Genomic DNA, 25,523 nt, shown 5'->3' on the forward strand with positions numbered 1-25,523 from the left:
CCTGTGGCAGCGCCTGATTGAGAAGAAGCGCTTCCGGCAGCCTTGAATCACTAATCAACACACCAGCCTTCCGGGCCTGACGCGACCCTTGTCTCAGGCCTCTCGGAGTCGTACAGCCGCCCAGCCCCGCGCCTGCGACGTGGCAGTCCATAGTGGAGCCTCCTTGCCTCGGTCCACGTCCAGATGTCCCTGTGTCCGGGCTGCCTCAGCATTAGGCGACCCCAGGACCCTGTGATTGGCGCCTGCGCCTGCTGACGGTGACGGAGGAGCCCCCCTAGGGACTTGGGCATTGCTTGTGCTTGGTGTCTGTCCTTCGTGCTCCTTTCGGTGAAGCTAGGGGAGAGGGCGATTTTTGTTGTCACTTGGTTCATTCATTTATTCGTTCGTTCTTTTATTCTTTCCGAAACCGATTAATGAGGCAGCGTAGTGTAGTTGTTAAGAGTGCAGGCCCTGGAGCCTGGCCGTGTTGATTTTCCCTCTCAGCCATTTCTGACATTAGGCAAGACAGTAAGCCTCAGCTTCCACATCTGAAAAGTGGGGTAATAATAGTATCTACTTCATAGAGAGGTTGGGAGAATTGAATTAACAGTAAAGGCAAAGCCCGGTATGTAGTAGGCACTCACTGTACTAAGATCACAGCTGTGAGAGATAGATGGAAGAATAAAATTGAGATAAGTACTAGTTTAAATATAGGGATAAATGCTGTGATGGAGACATGCAAAGTGCTGTGAGAATATAATGAAGGGAGATGTACTGGGGAGGTGCTAGAGGGTGGTGACTTAAGCCATACTTAAGAATGAATACAAGTCTGCCAGGGATGTGGTGGGTGTCAGGGCATTTCTGGCAGAGATCACATCTTTAAGCTGTGAAAATGCATGGCATTCTCAACCTGAGTAGTCTGATACTGGTAGGTCTAAGGTGGTCATTTTCTCCAGGAAGTTCCTCCTTTGTGTTTTCTCACTGCACCAGGTCTGTGTCTCTAGAACAGCTCTTACCACACACTTTAATATTGAAATGTCCTTTGTATGTTTTTCTCCCTCACTTCAGGGCAAGGATCTTGCATTAGTCTTTATCTCTTCACATGATACCTGGCATTCGGTAAATGTTTGTTGAATTTGAAGAGACATATGGGCAATGAATCTGGAAGGGTGAGTTGAAGCCAGACTGTAAACGTTGTTGAATGGTAAACCAAAAAAATTTTGAGTGACTTTTTTCCAATAGGCAATGAGTTTAAAATATTAAGTCTAGCATTACTGTAGAGAGTAGATTAGATGTAAGGAGAGACTGAAGGAAGGGATATTCGTTAGGAGACAGCAGATATCTCAGATTCTTCCCTGTATACGTCAGAAGTTGAATGCCTAAGACCGTTTAGATTAGTGGTTCATAAATTTTTCCACCAGGACTAGTTAAAGGTTCCTATGCCTGGCATTCACAAATTAAGAACCACCTCGGGAATTCCCTGGTGGTCCAATGGTTAGGACTCGGCACTTTCACTGCCCAGGCCTGGGTTCTATCCCTGGTCGGGGGAACTAAGATCCCACAAGCTGCATGGCACAGCCAAAAAAAAAAAAAAGAACCACCTTTTCCTATCTTTAACTCTCTGCCCTTTTCTCCTACTGATCCAGGACAGATGTGTCAAGATACTCTGAGAAGTATTCCAGGTCTCATTTAAGCATCTTGCCTCGCAAATCTTTCAGGACTGGGTATGATGGCAGTTCTGGTAATGAGTTAGTAGGGTGAGATGGAAAATATGGACACTATAGCCCCAGATACTCTTGCAGCTATTAATCTACTGATGACCCAAACTCTACCTCGTGGTTCAGTCCAGTAGGAATTGTCCTAGTGTGTGATTGTGATGACTGGCATCTAACAGTTATATTTCTCTTAATTTCTTCAGGGAGAACATCCTTGGTCCTACAGTGCTGCTGACACTGACATTTTTCTAAGTGGTCTTCAACTGCCTACTTTTTATGTAAATAACTGGCTAGACTTCACATTTTTCACTACAGAAGCCCATAACCTGCAGTTGCTAGAGATTTTAAAACACTACTTTTAGGATATCATCTACATTTAACTTGAAAGCTCTTCCTTTCTTATTCCAAAATGTTGAGATACTGGGGAGAGATACCAATCTCATCAAGCCAGACCAACAGAAGTTCCTTTGACTTGCTCCCTCGGGAGTTCCGACTGGTAGAAGTCCATGACCCACCCCTGCACCAACCCTCAGCCAACAAGCCCAAGCCCCCCACTATGCTGGACATCCCCTCAGAGCCATGCAGCCTCACCATCCATACCATTCAGCTGATCCAGCACAACCGACGTCTGCGTAACCTCATTGCCACAGCTCAGGCCCAGAATCAGCAACAGACAGAAGGTGTAAAGACTGAAGAGAGTGAGCCTCTTCCGTCCTGCCCTGGGTCACCTCCTCTTCCTGATGACCTCCTTCCTTTAGATTGTAAGAATCCCAGCGCACCATTCCACATCCGGCACAGTGACCCAGAGAGTGACTTTTATCGGTAAGGCAAGGCTTTGCTATATCTTACTTTTCTCAAAAAATCTTCCCAACAACCCTGTTAAGCAGGTAATCACATTTCCATGAGGAAACTGAGGATGAGAGTAATTGCCTTGGCCAAAGTTGCTCAGGTAATTAGTGGGAAGTCTAAGACTTGAACCCTGACCTTCCGAATCCAGAGTCTGTTATTTTTTTATTTTCTGATGGAACAAATATTTATTGAGTGCCTAATATGTGCCAAGCACTTTACTAGGAGCAAGGTACTGCACTAGTTTGTAAAATAGGCCATGGCCTCATAGTCCTCAGAGTCTAGTCCTTCTGTTTAATTAAAAGGTATAATATGGGTTTAGCTCAGTGTCCTCAAAATGATATTCATGGACTTATTCTCATACTATTAGGAATCTCCAAGTTCTATACAAGAATTTTTAATTGTGTATTTTCATTTTGATAACACAGTTTAAGAAATAATAATAGAAAAATGTTCTTGATCCTTGCTACTCAAAATCTGGTCCAAGATCAGCAACATCAACATCACCTGGGAGCTTGTTAGAAATGCAGAGTCTCAGACCCACCCAGACCTGCTGAATCAGAATTTTCATTTTAACAAGACCTCCAGAATATTCACCCAGACCTGCTGAATCAGAATTTTCATTTTAACAAGACCTCCAGAATATTCATAAGTATATTTCAATTTGAGAAGCCCTGCTCCAGATCCTCTGAATGACTGCCTTATAACCTAGTGCTACTACTAGGTTTCAGTGTGAAAGTTTGCATTTGGTGCCAAATAATTACTTTTTCCTTTTCATTTTGAACTTTGTCAGACTTATAGAAAAGTTTAAATAATAGTACGACACACGCCCAAATACACTTCATCTGGATTCACCAATTGTTAACATTTTGCCACATTTACTCTCTCTCACGTATGTGTGTGTATACACACATTTACACACAAATATACAAACATATATGTATACATATACACATACACGTAAGACTTTTTGCCAAATATTTTAAAGTTGCAGACATTGCAATATATCACCCCTAAATTCTTCAGCATTCTTTCACCCCTAAATTCTTCACCTTATCCTAAGAATAAGGAAATTTCCTACACAATCCCAATAACCATTATCATATCAAAGTAAATGAACACTAATTAAATACCATCATTTAATATGTCTGTATTCAGATTTCTCCAGTTGTCTCCAAAATATCTTTTGTAGGTATGTTTGTCCCCAATCCTGGACCTAACAAGGATTCATGCATTGCATTTGGTTGTTATACCTCTTTAGTGTCTTTTTTTTTTTTTTTTTTTTTTGAGGTATAGTTGATTTACAATACTATATTAGTTTCAGGTGTACAACATCATGATTCAATATTTTTATAGATTATACTCCTTTTAAAGTTATTATAAAATATTGGCTATATTCTCTGTGCTGTACAATATATCCTTGTAGCTTATTTATTTGATACATAGTAGTTTGTACCTCTTCATCCCCTTCTCCTATCTTGCCCCACCCCCCTACCCATTCCCCCCGGTAACCACTAGTTTGTTCTCTATATCTGTGAGTCTATTTCTTTTTTGTTATATTCACTAGTTTGTTTTAGATTCCACATAAAAATGATATCATACAGTATTTGTCTTTCTCTGCCTCTTTAGTGTCTTTTAAGCCAGAATAGCTTCCCCCTTTTATACTACATGATATTAATCTTTTTTAAGAGTTTAGGTCACTTGTCTCGTAGGCTGTCCCAAATCAGACTGGATTTGCTGATTATTTCCTCAAGATTAGATTCAAATGAAATGTTTGGCAAAAATACTACATAAGTAATACTGTATATCACTTAGTGCATCTGCCTATTGATAATAGTTGCTACTCTTTTAATTGTCCCAAACTAATGAGAAAAGAACAGAAATAGACTTATTAAGTAAGGCTTGCAGTTGGGCCAGATGAAGGCCAGAAAATGTCGTGGTGTATTGTCTAATCGAAGGCTCTGAAGACATTGGAATAGTGAAAAAGGGAGGGAGAACTGTGTCGTTACATGCTTGCCCCGTGTTAGTATAGATGTGCCCAACTTCAACACACTTATTCTGTGGGAATCAGTACCAAGTTTACATTTTGAGGGCAATTTACCTTTAACAAAATAATATTGTCCTTCATATTAAATTGATGCTATTATTTAGAATTTGTAGTTTCGTGTCAATTTTCTAATTTTAATTGTTAGGAAGATTCTGTGAACATCAGAAGTTTAAACGTAGTTTGTTTTATACATATTTAAGAAACTGTGTACAAAAATAATTTGCATCAGCTATGGGGGTACAGGAAGAATTATTTTCCTTTGAAATGGGTCCACATATTAAGCAAAGCAATACTGATTTAGCTCTGTTTATTAGGCACTTCTGAAGCCTTTAGCTTTTGGTCCAGAGAGACTGGCCATGGGAAATGATGATGCAAACAGTGAATGAAAAGTTATTAGGCAGTTGGTTTTCTTATGTTCCAATTATTATGTGAATTACAGTAGTTGCTACCGAGCAGGTCACAGCAGCATGGGTGTGCAGCTCCTCAGGCACTCTGTACAGCAAGCACAGGGTGGCGCACGCCAAGTATGGACCGGGGAAAAGTAATTTTCTGTACCCTATCTTATTTTTATCTATTTACTTTGTCAGAGGGAGGCAGAAGATAGGAAATTTCAGGAGAGCGGGTAAATTATTAGGAGCTCATTAAAAGTTGTTTTTAGGAGACCAGACAGTTTTTTGAGATTTTTTGTTTTGTTTTGGAAAGATTAGGATCTTTGTCATAGTGATTAGGTGCAAAACAGTGTATTATTAAGAACATGGGATCTAAAGGCAGAAGCTCTATCACTTAATAATACCAAAAATCTTTTGGCAAGTCAGCCCCTCTCAACTTCAGTTTCGTCACCTGCCGGATAGGAATGTGAAGAAATATGGACCCCTACCCACTTCACAGCATAAAACAGGATAAAAATGCTTTGTAAGCTATATATGTTTTAAATTGCTTTTATAAAATTGAGTTCCTTTCCCAGCTTTACAAATGGTCTGTTGTAGTTAAATAAGAATCTCCTAATTGGGACTGTGAATTTCTAGAAGTCCATGTATTGCCCAGCATGTGAGGAACCTATGTTCTGGTGAAATAGAGCGCCACTGAGCAGTATCTGAGTTGTACTCTTACAATTAATCAGATCCTAAAAGTGATCAAAATCCAGCAGTTGATATAAGGAGAAGGAAACTTCCTTTTCACTAGATACCCTTTTATACTGTTTACTACAGGCATCTATTGCCTGTTCAAACTTTATGTAATTGGAGCAGCTCAGGGATATGACTGTGGGTTGTTGAGACATGCCCTGACAGCAACAAGATGACACTGGGCTATGTAACCTGCCTAGAATTCCCCTGGAAAGCTGAGCCGGTGGTTTGATTGGGGTTGTAAACCTCCTAGGGAGACAGGACAGGTCACCCCTTTGCAAGAGCACTAATAACACTAGCATGTCTCCACTTTCAGTGGGAAAGGGGAACCTGTGACTGAACTCAGCTGGCACTCCTGCCGGCAGCTCCTCTACCAGGCAGTGGCCACAATCCTAGCCCACGCAGGCTTTGAGTGTGCTAACGAAAGTGTCCTGGAGACCCTAACTGATGTGGCACACGAGTATTGTCTTAAGTTCACCAAGTTGCTGCGCTTTGCTGTGGATCAGGAGGCCCGGCTGGGGCAGACTCCCTTCCCCGACGTGATGGAGCAGGTTTTCCATGAAGTGGGCATTGGCAGCGTGCTCTCCCTCCAGAAGTTCTGGCAGCACCGCATCAAGGACTATCACAGTTACATGCTGCAGGTGAGAGGACCCTGAGGAGAAGTGGGTAAAGATGTGTAATCTAGGGGTGTCCAGCAGGATCCCTAACACTTGCTCTAGGGTGCAGAGCACAGGGTCTTGGAACAGAGCGGACTTATCCTGCTTTCCTCTCGGCCCTGACTCTGTTCCACTGGCCTCATCACTGACCTGGCCAGACTCAGGGGTCTCCTTTAGTCAGTGAAATTATAGCATGTGGTTAACATGCTTTTATTCAACGAATATTTATTGAGTGCCTATTGTGAGTCAGGCACTATGGGATTCAGCAGTTAACAAGTTCCTTGAGCTTGCACTCTTGTTGAAAGGGAAACAAAAACAAGTAAACAAATAATGATCAAAATAACTTCAGATGGCGTTAAGTGCTGTGAGAAAGAAACAAGACAGAGTGAGGTGACGCTGCCCAAGGGTGCAGTGTGGTGGGGGAGACACCATTTTTGGTTAGAAACAGAAATATCTGAGCTCTTCAACCCTTGTTGAAACCCTGAGGCATTTTGTTCACTGTTTCGGTGTCCCCAGATCTAAAATATGGTAAGGAATTCTTAACACCCAATCGTCTTTGCTAAGCGATCCAGATTTCCTGCAGTGTTCATTATCCACCTGTGGTACCTATGTCAAATGTTAGTTTTTATAGCTAAAAATGTGATCTTTTGTCCCAGTTCTGATATAATAATACAGCCTAAATATTTTTCACCTTTATGTACCTTTTAATTAATGACATGCACATTCTCTGCTAAACAGATATTCTTTACATGTCTGTCATTTACGAATTTCAAACTCACATTCCTTCCTTTGGCAGTGATGCTTTACGCATATTCATATTCTGTTAGCTTTTCCATGGGATGCCACAAGCTGACTATCCAACTTGCTTTTAACTTGGAAAACTGACTCTTGCTTGCCGACAGATTAGTAAGCAGCTCTCTGAAGAGTATGAAAGGATTGTCAATCCTGAGAAGGCCACAGAGGACACTAAGCCTGTAAAGATCAAGGAGGAACCTGTGAGCGACATCACCTTCCCTGTCAGTGAGGAACTGGAGGCTGACCTTGCTTCTGGAGACCAGTCACTGCCCATGGGAGTCCTTGGGGCTCAGAGTGAACGCTTCCCATCTAACCTGGAGGTCGAGGCTTCACCACAGGCTTCAAGTAAGAGAAAACAACTTACCCATTTTGATTCTGGGAGATCTGCCAATCTCAGTACTTCTGGCGTTTTGGACTCAAACTCTGGAGATGGTAGAACAAAAGTGAGGATGGGCAGGAGAATGGAAAGTCTGAAAACAAATACAGCTTCACTGATCTACAGATACCAACATTCTCTTTGTAATTAAGGAAGAAAGGACTAGCAGAGCTTTACAGACATTCTTTAAAATTACTTCTAGTTAGGATGTAGATGCAATAAGTGATTACCAGAGTTAATTCAGCTGACCCAGCTGGGTGGGCAGATGGCCTCCTGTTCTCTGTATTCTGGTCTTTCCTGATTCTTGTACTGAATTGATTAAGGCAACTTCCAGATAGATGGAGTAATGTTAATTGCTCAGGGATGTTTGAATAGTTGGGGTTCCTTGCTAAAGTACCCCCCAACAAGTTGGAACTGAAAGGAATTGAAATAGGGCAACCCAGTTACAGTCAGCTGGCCTCTTCTTCCAGATAGACCCTGTGATTACCTTCAGAACCAGATGACTTGATCCCTAAGTCAGTTAGATTGCAAATTAGTCTAGACACTCAGTTCTTTACAAATATAAATTGTCATGTCATCAATGCACAAATGATGCAAATAGCCAGTCCTCCAGTGTAGCCTAAACAGAATTAGGCCGCATTTTTTAAAGTATTGGGCAGAGAGTCTTTCACCATGGAAGACGTAATAACTACAGAACAGTGTTGCTAGAAGACACAGAGGCAGGAGAGCCAAAAGGAAATTGTTGCAGATGTAGGGGTCATGTCTCTTTTCAGCAGTCTGGGAACAGCTGCCAGCATTTCGTACTGGTCATTAACTTTTCATAATGTGAGTGAGGACCAGGGACCCAAACACAAGGCAGGAAAACAAGACAGCCCCATGAAAGGACAGGCCAATGTAACACCTGACCAAGAGTCCATGGTTGTGCCTGCCTTTGAACCATGAATCTTTCCATGTGCAGTTTTACTTCCCTGGTTTAGGGAAAATGGAGGTGGATGAGGTGGGGTAAAGGAGGGTGAGGAAGTGGAAAAGAAGATATTTAGAGTTGGTAACTGTTTGAGCAGAGAATAACAACCAGATTCTCCAGCCAAGTAGAGAATCAGAGTGAAAACTGCTCTCAAAGGTCATCAGTCAGCCCTGGGTGGTGCATGCCTCCTACCTTGTTCCAGCCTTTTTCTTTTTTTTTTTTTTTTTTAATAGTTTTTTTAAAACAAATTTTATTTATTTATTTATTTATTTTTGGCTGCATTGGGTCTTCGTTGCTGCGCGCAGGCTTTCTTTAGTTGCGGCGAGTGGGGGGCTACTCTTCGTTGTGGTGCGCGGGCTTCTCATTGTGGAGGCTTCTCTTGTTGCGGAGCATGGGCTCTAGAGGACAGGCTCAGTAGTTGTGGCGCACGGGCTTAGTTGCTCCGTGGCATGTGGGATCTTCCCGGACCAGGGTTCGAACCCGTGTCCCCTGCACTGGCAGGCGGATTCTTAACCGCTGTGCCACCAGGGAAGCCCTGTTCCAGCCTTTCTTACTGCTAGTTAGTTCTACGTTCTTCTTCCATTCCCAGGTACAGAAGTAAATGCTTCCCCTCTTTGGAACTTGGCCCACGTGAAAATGGAGCCGCAAGAGAGTGAAGAAGGCAACGTCTCTGGGCATGGCGTGCTGGGCAGCGATGTGTTCGAGGAGCCCATGTCAGGCATGAGTGAAGCTGGGATCCCCCAGAGCCCTGATGACTCAGACAGCAGCTACGGCTCCCACTCCACTGACAGCCTCATGGGGTCCTCCCCCGTTTTCAACCAGCGCTGTAAAAAGAGGATGAGGAAAATATAAGGCAAAGAGGGAGAGTTGCTCTCCAGACCTATAAGATCCAACAGAAAACCTTGATGTATTCTAATTCGTTTCCATAAACAGTGATTTGACTTTCATTCTTAAACACAGTGGGTTTTCCTGGTATCAGTGGAACTAGATTTAACCAAATAAGTAAGTCTGCTTTTTCCTTTTGCATCCAGTTTTTGTAGTTTTCCACAACAACCAAGCTACCTTTCACAGACATCATGACACTGGGATGGTAATCCAGAGACCAAAGCACTGTCCCTGACATCTACTGTGTGACTAGACAAGTGACTTAGCTTCTCTAGAGCTGTTTCTGTTGCACAACTAAGAAGAATCATACTGCTTGACCTACCTTGCAGAGATATTATGAAGATGGAGATGTTAAGCCTCAAAGCTGTGCTTGAATAGACTCACAAGTAAATATATGCTGGTATCAGATGTCAATTTTTTTTTAACTTGCTTCATTTTTGGTCCAAGTCCTTGGGAATCCAGTGCTAATACCTAATAGGAAATAGCTAAACATTGCATAGCTTATTAGTAGTCTTTTTTTCAAACTGTTTTTGCTGCCCATGAGGTCACCTGTAAAGTCAGAGCGGTCTGTGGTAAACAGCCTTTTTGCTTATTCAGACAGCCCTCTACTATCTCAGCCACATATTTTCTTCTTCCTTGTCTAGACTTATTCCATGTATTTCCACCATCTTTATTTTCTTATTTCCATTCAGATTTTTTTTTTATATTTTCACCACGTACACTTTTTGATTGCTCCTTTCATTTTTCTCCTTTGTGAATGAAGCAAACAGGACCTGTCCAAGGACAGGCTTATGCGTATGTCATTTGTTGCATCTGCTTGGCCATCAGAGAACAGTCCATTCCTTTGCCAGAATTCTCTGCACATTGTGTTTCTACTGGATGGGCAGCCTCTAAAAGGATAACAACAGTATGCACCTTTCTGCTTTACATCATGTCTTGAACAACTTTACTGCTGTTACTCATCCATAGCAGTATCTGCCCTGTTTGGCATCCGATAGTCTCAATCAGTATTTATTAAGTAAATGATGTAGCACTGGAATAATCAGGAGTAATTAGCAAATGTGTGCATGTTAAGTACTGCTGAAGTTTGGTTTGGGGGTGCAGAATACAAGTCTTGTGAAAGTTAGAGCACTCCTTTAGTGGAGACCAGAAATCAAGGCCCACATCATTGAGTGCCTTAAATGTCCAGCACTGAGAATAAATATGAATGCAATAGCAACAAAATGAGGTTATAATTTAAACTGTTACCAGATCATTTATAAGTTTGCTAATCGTACATCCTTGGCACATTTATCTAAACCCTTCCTGTTCCAGGCTTAGCTTCATTTTCCCTTATTTATTGATGAAAGTACACATCAGGTGGTCAGTTTCCATAAAGTAGCCACCTAGTATTTAATTCATTCACTTAGCAAACATTTATTGAGTACCTATTATGTACTGGGTCCTCTGCAAGGAATACACAGATGAGTAAGACTGTCTCTGCCCTTATGGAGCTTATAGCATAGGCCAGACAAGTTCCTCTTTAAGGAAAAAGTATACAAAGGCACTAAGGGAAAAAATCAGGTATGTTCAGAGTTTTGCTGTGCAAATGGTTTCCTCTTAAAGAACAGGTTCAAGTTTTTAGACCAGTGCTTCCCATTAGTTATAGAATACTGAAATTAATACTTCATGTAAAACAAAACACTTTTATTTTTAGAATGTTAGAGAATAGGCACCAGATGGTCAAGGTAGGGGTACTGTGATAAAGCAGGTCATAAGCACATTGATATCTGATATTCACCTGGCCTAGAATTACGTCATAGGCTGTTTGAGTTAGAATATTGTTCTGAACTTAGCATGCATCAGAATCCCCTGGAGGCCTTTTAGTAAAACGGACTACTTGGCCCCACGCCGCCCCCCCCCCCCCCCCAGTTTCTGATTTAGGTCTTGAATGTCCCATTTTTAGTAACTTCCCAGATGCTGCTGCTGCTTCTGGTCCAGAGACCACACTTTGAGAACCAGTGATCTGGAATACAGGTTAGGCAGGAATAAAATTCCTTAAGAGAAATGTATAATGTTTTAAGATACTGTGAAGAATGTGGAGGCAAAGCAAACCCTTACCAGGGCTGTTATATATGGAATGTGCAACTGACCCAAATCCGTGGCCTTTGAGTAAATCACTAAGGATACACTGCATTAAGTTAAAGTACAAAACAAACAGGGCCTGGCTTTGTACCTGGTTACTAGGTGTGGTATGTACATGGAACTTCAGTAAACATCATGTGGCTTTAAACCTCTCTTCTGAACTGCAGTGACTATTTGTGATAATTTTCGTATTTGAAATTATGACAAGCAGGCTTACAACAAAGTTAAGATTAAAAACTCTTTATCCAAGTCACCCTCTAAAGTAGAATTCTTACTTGTTAACAATATTTTGCCCACTTTCTTCAATGAACCTGGTGTTCTACAATGAGCTACCCAGTGTGAGGCACATTTCATACCAAGATTGATTGGTTGCCAAGAAGACTCCTCCACTGCCACTCTGGACAAGCTCCTGTTTCCCCTCTCTCTTTCTGCTAAAAGGAGGGGAACTCGTGGTACAGGTTCAAAGGCAAGATGCTGGAGAAGTAGAGGCTACAGATCCAGCCTACTAAGTTCTCTCTCTGTTCTGTCCATCAGCAGCAAAAGTATGTGCATTCAAATGATAAAACTTGCAGTTTTAGGCTTGAAGGGATATCAGCATCCAAAAACAGAATATCCTTCCTTGCATAAATCCAAGGAAAATGCCAAGGGGAATCAGCATCTACCTGCCAGGTCCAAATGTATTCTATGCCTGGCTTCATCTGAGTCAGGAGATTTCACTAATAAGAGAAATTGCTATCCTGAACAAAATTGTCCTTTATAGTAGCCCCCAATCAGAGATAAGGATAGTCCCTTCACACAGAGTTCCAAAATTTTGGACTTTAGAAACTATTTGTTGTTTCTCTTCCAGTACTGTGCCATTGATTCTTGCATAAAATTCTGGAATGCTGGCTCTTCACGGCTTTCCTCCGTAACTGCAAGGAAAAAAGAAGGTTAATTCTTTTTAAACTCTCCCATTAGACAGGTGGATTAGAGCTGCTGTCACCCACCCATCAGAAATAGTACCTTTGACCCTTGAACAACACGGGTTTGAACTGTGTAGGTCCGTGTATACACGAATTTTTTTCAATCGTAAATACTACAGTACCACACGATCCACAGGTGGTGAAACCCACGAACGTGGAACCACAGATACGGAGGGCCAACTATAAGTTAGTTATACGGGGATTTTAAACTGCGAGGAGGGTGGGTACCCCTAGTCTCCAAGCTGTTGAAGAGTCAACTATATTTCTAAGACACTGTTATGTTCACTTCTCCCAATAAGGAAATATCTCCTAGAAGCAGGCTCTATTTATCATGTTGCCCAAAATGTACAATTTCTTTGACCTGTAAGTGGGGAGAATACCTCCTTCATAAAGTAACTAAAATGAGGTCCCACTCCTACATATTTTTAACTGAGAGAAATGAAAACCTCTGTCCACAAAGACCTGTTAATGAATGTTTAGAGCAGCTTTATTCACGACAGCTAAAACCTGGCAACAACCCCAATGTCAATCAGCTGGTGAATGGATAAAGGTACATCCACATAATAGAACTATTACTCAGCAATAAAAAAGAACATATTACTGATACATGCAATAACATGGATGGATCACAAAAGCATTACACTGAATGAAAAAAGTCAAATGCAAGTTAAATACTGTGATTCCACTTACACAACATTCTGGAAAAGGCAAAATTATAGGAACAAAAATCAGATAAGTGGTTGCCAGGAACTGGTGTGGGGGAAGGGACTGAATAAAAACGAGCATGAGCGAACTTTTAGGGTGACGGAAGTGTTCTGTTTCTTGATTATAATGGTAATTACAAGACTATATATATGTATTAAAATTCATCAAGCTATACACTTTAATAAAAGGGTGGGATTTATTGTTTGTAAATTATACCTCAATAAATCTTACTAAATGATGCAATTTACATGTTAGCATCCAGCACACTGGAATAAAGAGAAGTTTGCTCTTGGGCACAGCTAGGACCTAAAAGGGTTGTTTCAAGAAATAGATTCTGTCCACAGTCCATAAAACTATGCAAAGTGGAACACTTCTGGGTTTCCAGAGCCATTCTATCTTCAATGCTACAGTCCCTTCTGACCGGTTTAGGTCTGCTGAGGCCTCCTTCTGTATTCTTAAAACAACAATTACAATAAACAATCTTGGATTCCTCAAAATTGAGTTAGGACCTAAAGATGAGAAGACACAAGACTAATAAAAGGCCGTAATCAAGCTCAATATTAACCATTCAGTAGGAAGGCCAGGAACTTTTAATATATGGAACTCCTTCCTGGTGCTGTATCCTTTAGCATTTCCTCTCTCCCCTGTTACTGGCTACATGCTTAAGGTCTTCTCTCAATAACAGGAAGCTCCCGGGCAAAAATGAAAGAATAAGCGGTTGTTCTGTTTTCATGAGCCACCTCAGCCACCTCTCACCTCTGTGGTCAATATCTTCAGTATCACTGTCTGCTTCCTCATCCTCTTCATCCAAGGTTCCCCGAGTCAGGATCAAGTCAGAAGGGTCCAGCACAGGAGATAAGCTGCCTACATAGAAAACATCTATCAGTAGCATGTCATGAACACAGGCCTCCTCAAAAAAGTGATTTTGAATCAATAAGTAACTATGATTAAAAATTGGCAGGATGAAAGTGATCATGATAAAATGCAGGATCTTATCTCTTCTACATGTACAGTTAATACCACTTAACATTTCTACATTAGTTTATTTCACAAAGTGCTTTCATGAGGCCAGTAACCCAAGAGGTCTCATTTTTAAGTTGAGGAAAATAACTCTCAAGTAGCTTGTCTTAATAGTAATAGTAATGTCATTTGTTTGTACTAGCTCTCAGCTTGGAAGAGGCTATGGTTTTTCCTATGAAGGCTAAAGACATTTGAGCAGATCCAGTGTGCTGGTAAGTCAAGAGTAAAAGTGTGGAACGTGTAGCTCACTTAACTGGTAAACCCAGCCAGGTTCCAGCACCTCCTCCACCAAGTGGCTTTGCTGTTCTTTACTAGACCTATAGCAATAGCTGTCATGAACAGAACTTTACTCCTTTAAAGGCCAGTCCGCCAATGAGTGTGGGTGGGTGAGTGTGTATATATTTAAATTTGAGCACCAACCCAGGAACCCCTAGAGAATTAATGACAAAACTAACTCAAACAATAAAAAATGTCAGTAAAGTAGCAGAATAAAAAGACTAAAATACAGAAATGAAAAGTCTTCATAAACACAAACATAACCAGTGAGAAGAAAAATCCCATTTTCAACACTAACGAAGATACAATCCTTGGGAAAAATTTAACAAATTTAACAAAACCTACAGGAGGAAAACACTCTTGGAAGACACAAAAGTAGACTTGACAAATATAAACACATTCCTTGTTCTTAGACAGGAAGAGCAACATCAAAGAGATGTCAATTAATTAATTAATTAATATAACACAATCCCAATAAAAATATCAAAGAGCTTTTTTAGCAAGCTACATTAAGTTGATACTAAAGGTCATTTGGGAAAATAAACATGCAAGAATAGTCAGGGAAACACTAAAAAAGAAAACTTTGAGGAGGACTAGCCCTAGCAGATATTAAAACGTACTATAAAGCCTCTATATGTAATTAAAGCCACACAGTACGGGCACACAGTCTAGAGGAATAAAATAGGTAATCCAGAAATACATCCAAGTACATATGAAATTTTAGTATATGATACAGGTAGCATCTCATCACTGGGACAAAGGTAGACTTTTTAATAAATCATGTGGGTACAACTATTTATGAAAAAGGTAACACAGACCTATACCTCACACCATACCCAGGAATAAACCCTAAATGGATCAGGGTTCCAAATGTAGAAAATAAAACCATACAAGTACTACAGTAAAACATAAGTGAATGCCTCTTTAACACAGGTGTAGGTAAAGGATTCCCAACTATGACTCAAAACCAGGTGCAATAAAAGATCAATAAATTTGACTACATCAAATTTATACAAAACAAAACAGAAACTTTTGCATGGCAAAATAACACCATGAACAAAGTCAAAGGGCAACTGACAAACAGGGAGAAAATATCTGCAACATGTATCACAGGAAAATGAAGACTATCCCTACCTAGATTAATGTATATTAAAACTAGTGGGTGAACATTTGAAAATTAAAAGTACATTTATCTAATCAAAGCATCACCCCACAAAATACTTATTATGAAGGGAAAAATAACTTTATGATGGAAAAACCTGGCAGACACCACTTTAAGTAAGTGATCAAAGACAACTCATCATCATGCACCTTGTGATATGATACATGGAAAAAACACTTCACATCTGTTAACTTCTGCTAAAAAGGAGCCACCTGAATCGAACCATGAGGAAACATCAGACAAACCCAAACTGAAGAAAATTCTACAAAAATATAAGTACCATATACTTCAAAAATATCAATGTCATGAAATGCAAAGAAAGACTAAGGAGCCATTCCAGATTAAAGGAAAATAAGAGATGTGACAACTAAATGCAACACAGATCCAGAATCTTCTCCTGCTATAAAGGGCAAATGGCTACATCTAAATAAGGTCTATACATTAGATAATAGGAATGTGTCATGTGTCAATGTTAATTTCCTAGTTTTTGATAACTACAATGAGGGTATATAAAATAATGCCCCTATTTTTAAGAAAAACTCAACGGTAAAGGTGCATCATGTCTGCAACTTACTCTTAAATGATTCAGAAAAAAGTTATATATAATATACAAATATTTTATAAGTATACTTATATATATATATAAAATGTAAAGCCAAACATATATAACAGAAAGAATAAAGTAAATGTGGTAAAATGTTAACATTTGGCGAATCTAGCTGAAGGGTATATGGCAATTCTTTGCAATTCATGAAACTTTTCTGTGAATCTAAAATTAGCTCAAAATAAACAGTAAAAGAGGGGGAGCATTAAAAAGTAATTAAAAAAAAAAAAGTAGACATCAAGTATCTTGCCAAAGTAAACCAAAAACTACCTGAAGAGAATCATCATATACATATGTATAAAAATATAAACACAGATAAGATAAATGTGGTATGAGAGACATAGACAGTGGATTCCTCTTTAACATAGATGTCAGATATAGGTATGTCCGTAGGTATACATCTACATCTGTACACTTCAAAAATGTCAATGTCATGAAATACAAAAACAAAGGATCCATTCACGATTAAAGGAGACTAAGAGACAACTAAACACAATGCAGATCTAGGATTTATCTAAATTGACTGAGTAACAGATAGATAGATACACTATACAACATTTACTTTATCCTTTTCTCTTTCTCTCCCTTGAACATAAATACCTACCTACTAAGTGGAGATAAGTGTACCCCGCTCTTAGTTCCTAACACCAGAAGACCCTCCAGTACCTGTGGCAGTCCCGGTGTCCAAGGCTATAGAGCCCATATCTTTCCGAAGTCGTTCCAGTTGTTCTTTCTGCTGCTGGCTCTGTGCACTGGCCTATATACACACAGGAAAATGTTGTCATATTAAAAAAGGAGGCCCAAGTTAGATGCCAGACTTCTAACTGGAGATGACAAATTATACAAATGCTCGAGGCAGATAAGGGATGGCTGATGACAGAAACGTTGAGCAGTGCGGGCCCAGATCAGCAGAAGCTCATTCCAGAGGGCTCTGCAGACTGTATTAGAGGCTTCAGAAATTGGACACAAAATCATCAAAAGAACCCTCAAACAGACACAGCAGGAAGGCTCAGTGATAAGATGTCCAATGTAGCCGATGGGGACAGGACACTTGATCATTTGGGATAAGTTGTGAACTACCTCTCTGTTCTTAAACAAAATTCTACAAGTAGCCTTTAAATGGACCTTGGAGTAGGGGTGGAGGTATGGCACAAGAAGGGCTCAGCATATATAAAAGGAAAAATTACTGATTTTTATTACTTCAAGTATAGAGAAGAAAACTAATTAAGGGGCCTTTCTGCATCCAGACAGCATACATACAAATTTACAGGTTTAAATTAACAAGTATCTAAAGGATATACTGAGAACCAAAACAAAAGCATTTATGGCAGAAGGATTAGTACATAGTTTGAGATTGTTTATTCAGTGGCCCTAAAATACACAAACAGCCTCTTTTCTTACCAGCGATTTCTTCAGACGTTCATATTCAGGACGATACTCTCTGGAAAGAGAAACACTTTCTAAATCCCTTTGATTAATAATCTATCCTGTCCCCCCGGCCACATCACTTCTATTTTCCTAGTACTTTGATAATAACAAAAGATCTTATGTCACCATACATCAGATGCAACAAGTCTTAGTCACTGAGATTCTATCCCTAAGGAATTAAAAGCCAAGGTGCCTGTTCCCACCCTGAAATCAGCAACAAGACAAAAGACTGACTGCTGATCTGGGAAGATCAACTCTGGGGAGACCATGACCAGTGACTTCACCATTCACTTGGATAAACATGAGTAAAAGATGTTTAAATGATGAGTAAAAGAAGCTAGGCCTACTGGGCTCAGGAAGCCCAATATATAATTATGTCGTTTATCTGGGCAACCATGAAAGGATACAGAAAAGAGTCTATCCTGAGGCTTTGATAACACATGCAAAAAAACAAAACAAAACAAACAAAAAAACCAAACCTCGTCTGATGAATAAAAATCAAAATAATGTTTCTGAAAACCACAATGTGGCTATTAGGCTCTTGCTAAGTATGAAGCTTGCTAGAAAGCAGCCAATTATCAGGCCTAAGGAAAGTGTATAGGTGCTATGACTCCACTTTCCTTTAGATAAATGGAACTCCAGTATTAACCAAGAAAATAGTTATAACAATCATTTATTAAGAAATATGCTTACTACATGTCAGCAATTGTGTTAGGTGCTTTAGATATATTATCTCAAATAATCCCCACAACAATCTTAACAATAAATGCTATTATCCCTCATCTATAAATGAGGAAAATTTGCTAAGGTTACACACTTATTAACTGGAGGAAAAAGAAATCTAACCCATGTCTATCTGACTCCAAAGTCTATGTTCTTCATCAGGGGTCAACCAATGTGGCAAACAGGACAAATCCAGCCCACTGCCTATTTTTATAAATAAAGTTTTATTGGAACACAGCCACGCCCATTTGTTTAGGAATTGTCTATGGCTGCTTTTGCACCACAATGAGAGTTGAGGAGTTTCAACAGATAATACTACCCACAAAGCCTAAAATATTTAACATCTGGCTTTTTACAAACAATGTCTGATGACACCTGTTCTTCATCATTCAATACAGTGAAGATTTTATACTCCTATTCTTTTTTAAAAAAAGTTAACAGCTACTTGTTAACCCTAAGTGTGGTCAGATCCAGTACACATCTGCATGGCAAATATAATACAAACACTATGAAAACCAAAATGTTTTGCCTGGCTAAACAGCTATCATATCAGACTTGTGGGTAACTAAGAGTGCCATCAATAGAATGTTCCTTTATCCTCACCTTTCATATTCTTCTGTGGCACTGGCAACTTGCACGAAGAGTTCATCTAAGCCTGTACCCAGAACAGCAGACACACCCACCACCTGCCAAAAGCATCATTAATGCCACTGAGGAAACAACTGTATACTTTTAAATGGCATACATTATTTGGCTCAAATTTCATAAAATCTTCATAGAAGAGGTTTGGCTACTTTAAGAAGTCTCTGGCAAAGAATGAAGCTAAAACAAGACAAAACGGCATACCTACTCAAAAGTGATGGAAATAAGTCTATGGAAAATAGAGAACTGAGAAAGATAATTAGGATCAAACAAGCAGCAGTTCATCTATTCCCTATCAAATCAAACCACAGTCTGTTCTCTATAAAAATTAGTATCTCAATGTCTTTGCTTGGGCAATTAACATACTTGCTGCTACCCACACCCACTTTTGCTTACACAAATCTTACCCATCCTTCAAAGCACACCTATATTGGCTATATCCTCCAAAAATCTCTCATTTCAAAAGTGATCTACCCCCTCACCACTATCAGGCCCAACTTTTAATCTTTCTTAAGATATCACAATATAAGTTACTATAATACATCATGTTTCAACTCTGCGTTTAGCCTTCTCTCCTAACTAGAACATAAACTCTCTGAGGGTAGGGTCCGTATCATATTTATCTTTTAAGTCTCCAGTTTTTAAAAAGCTATGCCTTAAAAATTACTTTTCAGAAGGTAATGAACTTCCTTTCCAAAACAGGTTCAAAGCCAGCCCTTTGGGTTATGAGGTTATCTGGAGAGACCAACAGCATAAACAAGAGAGAAAGTTTACCCTGAGGGAGCTGTAAAACTCATCTAACACCAGGCTCATTGAACGAGTCAGGTTACTGACGTATGTAGTCTCTTGATTCAAGGCATCTTGGAAAGCCTCAAAATCCTGCATCCATTCCACTGCAAAGCTGTGATCAATGATGTCAGTCTGTGCCAGAGAGAAGTCAACTATCAGCAACCAGAGACGAGGTCAGACATCAAACAGTGGCAAAAAAATTTTTTTAATTAAGTGATGACAGCAAAGAGCAATAATTCATGTATTTTCTTTCTCTGCTTCCCCCATTTCCTCCTCCACTGCAACAAGCCACAAAGAGCCAAGACTGCTGTGCAGTATAAATAATTAAATGAAGATCTGTATATTCCAGGTTAGAACAGACCCTTCACTATACACTGCCAAGTGACCACGGCCACAGTGGAGGCCAGCACCCTCCAGGCTCTGAAGTCAAGTACATAGCCTCTTGCATCCTAGCCAACAACAGAGAAGTTTTGGTTTTGTTTAACTGCCACTTCCAATAGACTAGCAGTCCCTCCCCCATTTACACAGTCCCGATCCTGAGGGATAACCCATACGCTGTGGACCAGGGGCTACTCTATCTAGCCTAAAGAAACTTTGGAAAAGAATCAGCGATATATATTCATTCAATTTGACTGAATCCATTTCCTAGAAGTGCTCATGACTTTGCTTCAGGTTAGCTTAAATCTGCTCTCCAGCATCTAAAATAATCCTTCTCACCTACCCAAACACCAGGTTCTGATGAAAAGGAAATATTCAATCACAACAGGAAGAATCCACTTACTTTATTCATGACCACAATAAAAGGCAGCTTGGTTTTGTACAAGATGCTGAAAATCAAACATTGAGGCATTATTAGTAAAAGCACTTAAGCGCCTGCTTGCCTGTTATCTGATGGAACTGAGTAATAAAAAGGGAGATGGGTTCAGACTCTAAATATAGGCATCCATTCTTACACAGCACTCACATATTCTCCCCTCCCAAGCAGGAAACCACCACTACCATCAAGCAAACAAAACACATACACACTCTCTCCTTTTCTTAGAGTAATAATGCTTTGGTACTGATCCTGGTTGTGTGTGTGTGTGTGTTTTTCACCAAATTAACTGTCTTTTAAACAATTAATATGAAGACAAAATAATGCTATCAAACATCAGATTTCTATTTGGACTAGGATTTCTTGTGTTTAACAGGAAGGGACATCCCTAGTCATAATGGAAGAGACAAATAGGGGTGATTGTTTTTTGCATACCCCCAAAATAAAATTCAGCATTAATAATGGTCTGCCTTGCTCCTAGGTCTAATGCACTAATATAGCCTAGTGAGGCATGTCCTTCCTCTCCTAATGGCACCACACTTGGGAAAACATGTGCATTTAGAATCATGGATGAATCTTTTTTTTCAGTCTCTCCTCATGTTATAATTTCACGCTTCCTATCACAACACAGAAGAAAGGCATTTAGACCAGGGGCTCTATTCTATTCAGAATTGGATTTCATTCAACTTGGGGCAACTGCCAGAAGGTTCATATTCACTCATCACCTATTCTGTAACAAGCAAGGGAGGAAGATGAGAAGTGGCTGATAGAGAATGCCAACAGTATATGTGCTTCTTTTCCGGCCCTAACCCAGAGCCACTAAAGTGAGTGGCAAGCCTGAATGAAAACCTAGGGGTAAGCACTCAGGACTCAAAAATGATGGAAAAGAAGTGGAGACTTCATACCTTGACATAATACTATGCCCAACAATAACGCATTACCTGCAGGCATAGAGCATATTGGACATGAAGGTCACTGGGTTGATACTTCGAGATGTGTCCATTACATAAATGACAATCGTTGGAAACGAGGATGCCTAAAGCCACAAAATAATCAAAGCTTTAGCCAGAGGGTTCTTGACCTGTGCCCAAACTCTTCTCCTACCTTCTGTGGCAAGGAAGAACCACTTCAGGCAGGTGTGCAGAGCTCTATGACTCTATCCCACATAAGATCCCAAGCAATAAGAAGCTTTTCTTGTCTGGCTCTCTACTTACCCTGAGTAACAAGTCCTAGAATACTCACCAGGGCCTCAGTGATGATTGTCCCAGAAGCTGACCAGGTGAATACCTCAATCTGTCCAGGTGTGTCAATCAAGACATACCTATGTCAAAAAAGACCATTAAAGAAGTTTTTACTTATGCATTCTGAAAGATATTCCATCCCACAAAACATTAACATCTGGTTATTCAAGACTGAAATAACCTCTTCACACTGCCAAGTCTCACTTCTTCCCATTGCCCTTAAAGTGCATACCACATTCCCCTGGGTTTTGTTCAATGTCCAGTATTCAGGCTCATTGGCAGGAGCAGCAATACATCACTGCTGCAAATGGTCACAGAGAAAACTGACAGTTTTAGAAACACACTGCATTAAAAATGAGAGATAAGCAAAACCAGAGTGTAAATCTCTTGGGAAACCATCTAGTTACTTATGGGTGGGGTTGGAGGAAAATGGAGGGAGGGAGAAAAAGAATAAGAAAGTGATAACTAAAGAAGAGCGTCTCTTCTTGAGGGGATGAAACGGTCTAAAATTGATTGTGGTGATGGCTGTACAATTCTGTAACTACACTAAAAGCCACAGAATTGTACAATTTAAATGGGTAAACTGTATGGCCTATGAACTATATCTCAATAAAGCCGTTTTTAAAAAAGCAAAGATCCACACGTACATGGACAATTAACTGACAACAAAGGAGCCAAGAACATACAACGGAGAAAGGAAAGTCTCTTCAAGAAATGGTGTTGGGAAAAACAGTCACATGCAAGAGAATGAAACTAGACCACTCCATACACAAAAATTAACTCAAAATGGATGAAAGACTTGAATGTAACACCTGAAAACATTAAATAAATTCCTGAAGGAAAACATAGGCAGTAACCTCACTGACATCTGTCTTAGTGAAGTTTCTGTGGATCTGACTCCAAAGGCAAGGAAATCAAAAGCAATAATAAACAAATGAGACTACATCAAACTAAAAAGCTTCTGCACAGCAAAGGAAAACATCATCAAAACTAAAAGGCGGGAATTCCCTGGTGGTCCAGTGGTTAGGACTCAGCGCTTTCACCGCAGTGGCCCAGCTTCAATCCCTGGTAGGGGAACTAAGATCCCGCAAGCTGCCGGGCATTGCCAAAAACAAAAAACTAAAAGGCAAGCTACTGAACAGCAGAAATTGCAAATCATATCTCTGATTAAGGATTGGTATCCAAAATATATAAAGAACACATACAACCCCAAAACAAATAAACAACCCGATTCAAAAATGGGCAGAGGATCCGATTACGTAGACATTTCTCCAAAGACACACAGATGGCCAAAAGGCACATGAAAAGATGTTCAACATCACTGATTATTAGGGAAATGCAAATCAAAACCACAATGAAGTATCACCTCACACCTGTTAGAATGGCTCTTATCAAATAGATAACAAGTGCTGAAGAGGATGTAGAGAAGAGGAAACCCTCGTAAACTGTTGATGGGAATATAAACTGGTGCAGCTACTATGAAAAACAGTAGAAAGATTCCTCAAAAAATGAAGGATAGAGCTAACCATATGATCCAGTGATTCCACTTCTGGGTATTTATCCAAAGAATATAAAAACACTAATTAGAAAAAATATATGCACCCTTATGTTCATTGCAGCATTATGTACAATAGCCAAGATATGGAAGCAACCTAAGTGTCCACCAATGGATGAATGGATAAAGAAGATGTGGTATATACACAGTGGAATACTATTCAGCCATAAAAAAGAATTAAATCTTGCCATTTGTGACAACATGGATGAACAACATGAGGGTATTATGCTAAGTAAAATAAGTCAGAAGGAAAAAGACAACTACCATACGATTTCACTCACATGTGGAATAATCTGGAGGAAGGAAGGAAGGAAGGAGGGAAGGGAGGGAGGGGAAGGGAAAGGGAAGAGAAAGTGAAGGGAAAGGGAAGGGGAAGGGAAGGAAACCAACCAACCAAAAGCAAGCTCACAGATACAGAGAACAAATCAGTGGTTACCAGAGGAAAAAGGGGTTGTGGGTGGGCAAAAAGGGTGAAGGGGATCGATTGTATGGTGACAGATGGTAACTGGACTTTTGGGGGGTGATCACCTTGCAGTGTACACATGTTAAATTATAATGCATACCTGAAACTTATTTTAAAAAGAGCAAAAAATTTGAATAGACATTTCTCCAAATATATACCAATGGCCAAGAAGTACACTAAAAGATGCTCAACATCTGGACTTCCTGGTGGTGCAGTGGTTAAGAATCTGCCTGCCAATGCAGGGGACACGGGTTCGAGCCCTGGTCTGGGAAGATCCCACATGCTGAGGAGCAACTAAGCCCGTGCACCACAACTACTGAGCCTGAGCTCCAGAGCCCGCGAGCCACAACTACTGAGCCTACATGCCACAACTACTGCAGCCCGCGTGCCTAGAGCCTGTGCTCTGCAACAAAGAGAAGCAACCACAATGAGAAGCCCAAGCGCCACAACTAGAAAAAGCCCGTACACAGCAAACGAAGACCCAACGCAGCCAAAAAATAAATAAATAAATTTATTAAAACAAAAACAGTTACAAAAAAAAAAAAAAAAAAAACAGTTACAAGTAGTGACCAGGATGTACAGAAAATGGAACCCTCCACACATTGCTGGTGAGAATGTAAAATGGTGCGTGAAGCCAGCAGGAGCTTGGAGGAATGGGGAATAGAGTGACTGCTAATGAGTATGGGGTTTCGTTTGGAGATGAAAATGTTCTGAAATTAGGTAGTTCTTTTTTTTTTTTTTTTTTAAGATTTATTTTTTATTTATCTATTTTTGGCTGCGCCGGGTCTTAGTTGCGGCACCACGTGATCTTCGTTGAGGCATGAGTGATCTTCCGTTGTGGCACGCAGGATTCTCTCTAGCCATGGCAAACGGGTTTTCTCTTCTCTAACTGTGGCACAGGTTCTGTAGTTTGCAGCACGCGGGATTCTCTCTAGCCGTCGCGAACGGGTTTTCTCTTCTCTAGTTGTGGTGCGGGCTCTGTAGTTTGCGGCACGCGGGCTCTCTAGTTGAGGCGCGAGAGCTCAGCAGTTGTGGCTCGCGAGCTTAGTTGCCCCGTGGCATGTGGGATCTTAGTTCCCTGACCAGGGATCAAACCCGCATCCCCTGCATTGTAAGGCGGATTCTTTAGCACTGGACCACCAGGGAAGTCCCTGAAATTAGGTACTTCTGGTCAATGCACAACTTTGTGAATATACTAAAAACCACTAAACTGTATACTTTCAAAGAGTGCACTTCATGGTCTGTGAATTCATATTGCAATAAAGCTGTTACTTTAAAAAACTACTCTAGTATGATCCTATTTTTGTAAAAACACCTTATCCATCCATCCTTCTATCTATGTACACGTGAATAGAAATGCTTGGGATGACAGTCACTGATAGCAATAATGATAATAATGATAGCTATTTCTAGTGACAAGAAGGGTGATAGTTTCATCTTTTAAATACTACGCATGGTAGGAATTATTTATAGTAATAAGCCTATATCCTTTTTACAAAAATAATAAATTATCTTCCTTTCTTTTAAAAAAGCAAACCTATTAAAAATTTAACAACAGTTCATTATGGGTAATATAATAAGAATATCCTATTTTATATTTTGATACTTTTTAAATTAAAAAATATTCC

At 40.1% G+C, this 25,523-nt stretch overlaps 2 protein-coding genes across 4 annotated transcripts in view; one reads left to right on the top strand and one right to left on the bottom strand.

Annotated features, from left to right (window-relative positions):
- SUPT7L (SPT7 like, STAGA complex subunit gamma) lies at window positions 1–11,672 on the top strand. Of its 2 annotated transcripts, none has more exons than XM_082357619.1 (6): window positions 1–257; window positions 1,048–1,148; window positions 1,898–2,516; window positions 6,028–6,352; window positions 7,270–7,507; window positions 9,092–11,672. In XM_082357619.1, the coding sequence occupies exons 3-6, from the start codon at window positions 2,104–2,106 to the stop codon at window positions 9,352–9,354; spliced, it is 1,239 nt and encodes a 412-aa protein (XP_082213745.1). In that variant the 5' UTR covers window positions 1–257; window positions 1,048–1,148; window positions 1,898–2,103; the 3' UTR covers window positions 9,355–11,672. The 2 variants fall into 2 exon arrangements, with proteins under 2 accessions (XP_082213745.1, XP_082213746.1); XM_082357620.1 differs by having other exon boundaries at window positions 36–327.
- The window catches only part of GPN1 (GPN-loop GTPase 1), a 19,534-nt gene continuing 5,063 nt past the window's right edge, over window positions 11,053–25,523 (bottom strand). For both annotated transcript variants that reach the window (XM_082357627.1, XM_082357628.1), the window contains exons 6-14: window positions 21,879–21,957; window positions 21,578–21,672; window positions 20,604–20,649; window positions 19,808–19,954; window positions 18,995–19,077; window positions 17,642–17,681; window positions 16,907–16,997; window positions 13,935–14,042; window positions 11,053–12,422 (exon numbers count right to left, since the gene is read on the bottom strand). In XM_082357627.1, the coding sequence (XP_082213753.1) occupies window positions 12,337–12,422; window positions 13,935–14,042; window positions 16,907–16,997; window positions 17,642–17,681; window positions 18,995–19,077; window positions 19,808–19,954; window positions 20,604–20,649; window positions 21,578–21,672; window positions 21,879–21,957 (775 nt within the window). In that variant the 3' untranslated portion in view covers window positions 11,053–12,336. The remainder of the gene's footprint in view (window positions 12,423–13,934; window positions 14,043–16,906; window positions 16,998–17,641; window positions 17,682–18,994; window positions 19,078–19,807; window positions 19,955–20,603; window positions 20,650–21,577; window positions 21,673–21,878; window positions 21,958–25,523) is intronic.

The sequence above is a fragment of the Balaenoptera borealis genome (assembly GCF_965194805.1).
Source record: "Balaenoptera borealis genome assembly, chromosome: 15".
NCBI classification, from domain to species: domain Eukaryota; kingdom Metazoa; phylum Chordata; class Mammalia; order Artiodactyla; family Balaenopteridae; genus Balaenoptera; species Balaenoptera borealis.